Genomic DNA, 7,167 nt, shown 5'->3' with positions numbered 1-7,167 from the left:
CAACAAAAACAAGTTTGGCAATAAAATGTATTGCCATGGCAACGGTGTCTGAGATGACAGTTAAACGGCCACCAAACTGGTCTGGGAAAACCTGCCGTCCGAAAGGGAGAACCTTGTTGTCCATTGTATTTGCGGAGAATTCTTGGCAAACTGACATATAACATACAATTAGGCTAGCCCCTGAAGCATCACCAAAAATAGCTACCACAATAAATGTAATATAAAAAAATCCAACATATCAGTAAAAACTATTTGTAACATTTCCTTCGCATGATATTGGAATAAACATACATCAAAAACACATATAGATCAAGTAATAAGGCCACAGCAAGTAAAACTTATGGATGACATTCTCTAAAGACTAAAAATAATGAGATAGGCCAAAAAAAAAAGATGGGTAAGACAATCAAGATACATAAACATTGTAACAAGAATTGAAGTGACAAAACGTTGCATCACAACTAACAGTCATTCATTCCTATATTCAAGAAGTGTTACTAGTATAAAAGGTACGCTAATGTGGTAGACTGGTATCAGTTGCCTATTTTGGCAACTACACTCATGGCTTCCATTATGATCTATCTGACCATCCCCGAAAAAATGAAATCAGGCAAAAATTATTGAGTGCGCCATCCATAAAATTTACTTGCTGTGGCCTACGTGAAAAATTTATCATTCTACCACTCTGTAGGAAACCAAAACTCTGAAGGTCTTGTCTTTGCTGACAGTTTAATCAAAAGATCTGAAAGATCTTTAAACTCACAATCAAGCTGCCAACCAGAAACTTTTTCCTCCCAAACTTCTTCAGCAGCAAATAGCAGGGGAATAGTGACAATGCGCCAATGCCCTAAAGGGGATTTGACACAACATTGATATATACAACATTCCTCACATCATATAAATTATACACCCACTGACAAAGGATTTTTTATGTGAGTCATAAAATCACATGTCGGAATCTGCTCCTGGATTGCATTCCAGGACAATAGCCTCTTAATTTATTTATAGTAAGTAAAAGTTGACGAAACATGATTGAAGACTATAATGCTCACGGTTGTGACTGGCAACACTAAGGCGGTCTGGTCTTCCATGCCTAACGTGTACTGGAGCACTAGAGATATGTTGGAAGCGATGAACTGGAAAAAATTCAACAGACATGTCGACTAAACAGAGTGAAACAATTGCAAATCAACTTCACCGTTACCAATTTCACAGAAATTACACACGTCTGTTTTTGTTTGCTCATGTATGTGTTTTTGTGTTTGTTTTTGTTTTACATTGTTGTCCTACATTGTCCATTAAAGCTAGAGGAGCGAACTGGGGCTAAAACATTTCATCTATTCAAGGAATGTGACAAGTAGGGCCATTTGAGCAGTTAATGTATATACTCGTAACGTTTTAAGTACTTACGAGTTTTCAACAAAATTTGGCCATTTGACGTAAGAAAAACACATAGTAGGAGAGTTTCCAGACTACCCCCAACCGTAGCGCCGATCGTGGCCGGGGAAGGTCTGGAGTAAAGACGTGGGAAGGTACAGTGGTGATTGAGTACTAGTAACGTTAACATACTAGTAACAGGGGCTTTACCGTTCCAGCCATGCCCAAGAACCCCGATATGAACAGCAGGCAGATGAACGGTCGGAAGGTGAAGAGATGTTTTATCACCGACTTGTTGTGGAGGCCGCTTTTTATCCTGTTGTCAGGTTTCACATCTGAAAATCGGAGAGGTATATATTTGTGTATGTATTCTCAAAGCTTGTTATCTAATTTACACCTCTTCCATATACTAGTAGGCCCAATACAACAAATGTATCATCAAATGGAAATTATATATGTACGTTATTCCAAGAGTTTCTAACTACTAGACAATGAGTTGTAAGAGTTGCTCACCATAACACAATTCCAACATATACTGAGCATGCAGCATGATAAAACAAAATGTTTTTATGTAGTGGTATAACTATTAAATCTCGCATTAGACGAGTTGCTAGTGATTCGTTTTGGTTTCATTTTCAAATTATCTGTTTTTCACTTAGGCAATGCCGTATAGCTCCGCTCTAATAACATTTGGCAGTTCAAAATGTTCAACATCGGACAGTAAACTCACTCTTTCTCTCCGGAACACCAAAGACTCCCACAAGGCCACACAAGACGTATATGCCGGCGATAGCTGACGCCGACACCATGAAAGCCTGTTTCTGTAAGTGTATGTGCATTGTCGGGTTAGTTGGGACTTTTGCCAAAAGAAAAGAAAAAAGAAAGATTTGTCTTCGTATGAATACGTACAACCGTTTGCCTCCCCACTCAGCAAGAAATGAAATACAATGTATCAACATTTGTCCCGGGGAAAGGTATATGTTACTAAACCCACACACCCTTATCGAGATGACCAGGGGTGCCCCGGCCCGGTGTGCTTGGCTAAATACGTGGACAGTAGTGACGTGCACTACAATGCCGTACCAACCAACAAAAAGGGTCATGCTTCGACCAGAAAGAAGGAGAGAGAGTCCTACTCATGTAACTATCTTCTACCTGTACAGCTAGCGATGCTCCAGGATGGGTTCCGTTAGTGCCATTAGTACACGGGTCGTACCCGACAGGCGCGCCGTACGCAGCCAGGGTGGACCCGGGGATCAGGGAGCCACCAAACATCGCCAGAATGGTGCCGCCTACAGCTGTACGTGTGGGGTATAGATATAACTTTGTGTAAAATTCTGTGTTTATCAAATGCTGCTAAATATACAAAGAGTTGTGAAATGTACGTTCTACTAAGGATTGTCATGCCACACAGCCGACGGTACCGGTGGTCTCCTGACTTTCTCCAGACCATGAGCAAGGTCATCTATGGTTGGAATTTAGTCGGTGAGGTTGCCTACTAATCTTTAAATTCATATGTGCCAGCCGACTACACATTTTGAAAAATGAAGTTTGATATCACTACGAGCGAATTGGAGCTAGCTGTAGAAGAGGAAGGACTCCAGACTACTCCTAACCAGCGCAAACGTTGGTTGGGGGCAAAGTTGTTGGAAGTTCCAACTTGTGTTACTGAGGTTTAACATTCAATGCTTTACTTTCATCTCGCTCTTTAAAATCTTTAATATCTAACGTAGGATTTCAAGCTGTACATGTTTGTTAGATCCTTATCAAATCTATAAAAAATAATTAGACATATTTTAATAGATATTCTATCAGTCATCAATTCCATGCCGCATATTCCACCCACCGAAAGCGTTAAGAATGTCCCTCTCCTTTGGCTCGTTTGTGGCGAACATGACTAGAGAATTTTGTGGAACACCATAAACCTAGAGACACAGAAATAAAAATAAAAAGTTATCAAAGACGCATTGTATCAAAATTTGCATTAATCGAACCTCTTTAAGTTTTAAATGTTGTTGTTGTTTTTTAATCATACTTTTCAAGGTCACACAAATCCTATTCTGAGCACTTTGTCCACTTACCGCACTGAGTACGTAGAAAGCACAGGCGAAGAAAGTGTACCAGACTAGCTTGCTGGTCTCTCCGGACGTCCCGATGGAAAACCACGTGAAGAAGTAGGCAACAGCCGTTGGAACCACCGCAACAAACATCCTAAATATGGTCAGCAAACATCAACGTACGGTCGGAGTGGCGGACATTGTTAATAGGAAAACGGTATCGAGGAGGCATGACCCTGACGAGAAGGGGGGAACTCTGCCATTTCTTCGTCGGCATCAGGGTTATGCCTCCTCGTAATTTAGAGCTCACAGACTCGTCGTCCGATCGATTTTCGCTACACCTCTCCAACCATTAGGTCGGCGCTGTGTTGGGAGTACCATTAACTGCATCCTTCTCTAGCTTCAGTTCGATCTTCTGCTCTGAAGCAGAATATGACTTCCCATACTTTGATTTTTCAAACGTTATAGTCAGATATGGAAGACGACTTTTAGAGACCATGGCCTGGAGAAGGTCTTGAGGCCATGTTCGGCTATGTGTGACAGGAGCTATATATAGGCATAATAGCAACTACAGAAAAATAGAGGTCTACCTACGAGTAACAGTGTATGTCCTTTAAACTATTAATCTTTTTATAAAATGGGTAACTTAATTTTAAGTCTTTTTTTAGTCTTTTCTTTACAATGTGCAACGAGCTTGGAAAATATGTACAACAGTACGGGTTTTAACAATGCTTTTCTGTAACTAAATTTCCAGATGACACACAGGTGTGATGTAAAGAAGTTCCCGTACCATGGTTTGAGCTTGCCCCATCTTGTGTTGGTCCTGTTCACAAGATAGCCGACCAGTGGGAAGGCTAGCGCCCACAGAACATTACACGTGGTCGTTACTATGGGAACGCGTTCTGGCGGGAGCTTAAGGAGAGAAAAAATCAATCATTGTCAGTAGACTGGCATGAAGTGAGTGGAAAGATGACCACAAAGGTCAGTCTTATTGGGTGGCAGGAAATACAGTTCAGAGTTCGTAGAACTTGCTGTTGATCAATGATAAAATATAATAGCCTATAGAGGAAGCGAAGAGGCTACTAAGAAAAAGGACAAACTGTATTATTTCACGTAGTTGTGAGATCTCGGGAAGTCTCGTTTGGAAACAAAAAGATCAAAAGTAGAAACTTGCCAAACGTTTCATTACTTACATGATTGTTGTGTGGTGTATGGTTCTATAGTTGTCATAACACTGACTACTCTTACACTGATTACTCTTACAATCACAGATGTACTCCTCCTACAAACAGTGATCACAAAATTGAAAAACAAGGCAAAAGTAAACAATCATATAGTACCTGTACGACCTCCAAAAGAAACACAGGTAGATACAAGCCTATTGTGATCTGGGACATGTAGTTTGGAATAGTGCTGAGCGAATAGCAAAGCCTGTTCCAAAACGTGATCTTTTCCCCACCTTCCGTCATTGCGATGTTGTATCTACATTGATACAGTAAACAATCATTTAAAGTCCGCGGTACCAAGTAAATACTTACGTCATATGTAATGAAGTTAAACGTTTTTGATATACATGTATCGAATATAGGATTTATAACTTATCATTTGATTTTATGGGCTTTTGATTTTCATTCCATCATCATATAGTTTAATTTTTGTTATTTCATGATGAAGTTAATGAACAATTTGCTCTATATACATGTACCTACAAGATTGTGACCTGTTTTGTAAGCTACAACGGTTTGCCGGTAAACACAAACTGAATTTAGACATATTCACAAAGGTCTCATGGAGATCAGCATTAATTGAATATTTCAGAAAAACCAAAACGATTGAACACTAACAATGATGCGTGTTTAGACTAGTAAACGTTAATGTTCTATGATTAAGCCGATCAAAGTTTAAATCGGTTGCAAAAGACAAGTTTTCCAAAGAGTCACCTTACCTGATGTTTTTCTTAGTAGGAAGCAAAGGTCGACGGATGACCTAGTTAAGATCGAGGCAACGCTATTACAAACACTGAATAACGAACAGGAGGCCGCTTTTTTATTTGTGTTGATTACACAGGGGGCGTACCCATACAGACAGCACTTCGGAGGCGGGAGCAAGATCTAGCCTTGCAGTGTACGTACAAACTGCAAAGCGGCGTTGCAAGCAGCACTTGAGCGCGGTGTACCGAAAGTGCGAAAAGGAACGAAAAGGAACGAAAAGGAACGAAAAGGAACGAAAAGGAACGAAAAGGAACGAAAAGGAACGAAAAAGAACGAAAAGGAATGGAGTATGAAGCAAACTTAAATAAAATCAATGAGAATATAAGGAATCGGTACTGCGGGCGTTAGAAGCCTATGAAACGTGTTTTATTTTACCGAGAATTTGACATTATCAAATTTTTACAGCGCTGTTTCAGGCTGTTGTTTTTGTGTGGCTAAATTATTCTTTGAAGATCTGCGAAATACAAAGAAACGGAACTGAGATAAGAAAGTAAGGACTAAAATTCATTGGGTGGTAGATGAATATCGATTATTATACATTTTCAGGATGAGGCAAGATTGTAACGTTGTTGTTGTATTTGGGTGGCTTTTATTCTCCCTAGAGGGGAGCGCCGCATGCAAATGACCCGCGAAATCCGGTCAGGAAAGATATGCTAATAAACTGCTGCCCCACGAGCATGACAGCTCCTTTTAACAGGGCCAACAACATGGTTTTCTGGAGACTGGAGACATATCTTCTCGCTCGTTCACAACGAAAGAAAAGCTGTAAAAGGAGAGACATATATACATTGTACCAAAGAGATTTCATCAAGTTGTACCATGAGTATTCATCATTTTGGCGGGAAGAAAGGTGCCAACGTGAGGAATTTGTGCAAAGGATATTGGTAAATACAATTTCTGTCAACAATTTTCCGTCATATTCAATACAAATAAATTTCTGCCTCTTGCGACCGACATCAGGCCCTCGCTGATGATAAAAAATCCCAATGCCGGGTTTAGATGTCCTGGTTGCAAAACAAATTTAAGGCGTTGTATTAATATTAATGAAAGTGTGAAAAAAAAAGGAAGGAAAAATAATTCCCAACATGCTGGGCTCGAACTTCCGATCGTCGACTTCCCTGGGTTCGAACATGCGACCTATATTTCTCTAAGGTCAAGTTCTTACAAATTGTGCAATACATATACTTGTAACTTTGCTATCATTGCATTTTTTAAACAACTATATCCACATAGCATGGCTTTTTATGATAAAATATGCGCAATCGTTCTCGACATAATCCATTTCTTCTTGTGAAATTTTATAATATAAATGTAATATGGATATTCTAAGGAATGTTATAACGACATTAACACGTACATGAACATAGATATGCATAGATAGGTCTCATCAATATTCATTCCTCCATTGAACCATTGCTATAGGAATTTCGTGGAACAAGCCGCAAAATGCATTTGCCGATCACAGTTTACCTTTTCCTAATATTACCATCGATTTTATTTGAATTTGCTTCATACTTCGTTCCTTTTCGCACTTTCGGTAGCGAAATTGCGAAAAGGAACGAAAAGGAAAGTACCGAAAGTGCGAAAAGGAACGAAGTATGACGCAAATTCAAATAAAATCGAAAGTGCGAAAAGAAACAAAAGGAACTTTGCTCCCCTAAGGCCCTTGCGGTCCTTTCAAGCCTTTCCAAGTCCGGAACCTCCGTTGTGGACCTTTCCGGACTTCCCCCCATTGCCAACTT

General features: G+C 39.8%; 1 protein-coding gene across 1 annotated transcript; it reads right to left on the bottom strand.

The window, feature by feature from the left end:
- Nucleotides 1-6: 6 nt before the first annotated feature.
- LOC118410284 (sodium-dependent lysophosphatidylcholine symporter 1-A-like) lies at nt 7-5,464 on the bottom strand. The gene is made up of 10 exons (XM_035811846.1): nt 5,380-5,464; nt 4,775-4,916; nt 4,225-4,346; nt 3,459-3,588; nt 3,224-3,302; nt 2,533-2,675; nt 2,108-2,198; nt 1,588-1,712; nt 1,053-1,136; nt 7-847 (listed from the first exon to the last, which is right to left on the bottom strand). Exons 2-10 carry the CDS (start codon nt 4,901-4,903, stop codon nt 734-736), a joined length of 1,017 nt encoding a protein of 338 aa, XP_035667739.1. The 5' UTR covers nt 4,904-4,916; nt 5,380-5,464; the 3' UTR covers nt 7-733.
- Between the last annotated feature and the right edge of the window lie 1,703 nt (nt 5,465-7,167).

The sequence above is a fragment of the Branchiostoma floridae genome, chromosome 2 (genome assembly GCF_000003815.2).
Source record: "Branchiostoma floridae strain S238N-H82 chromosome 2, Bfl_VNyyK, whole genome shotgun sequence".
Taxonomy (NCBI): domain Eukaryota; kingdom Metazoa; phylum Chordata; class Leptocardii; order Amphioxiformes; family Branchiostomatidae; genus Branchiostoma; species Branchiostoma floridae.
This window is presented reverse-complemented; position numbering and strand designations above follow the sequence as displayed.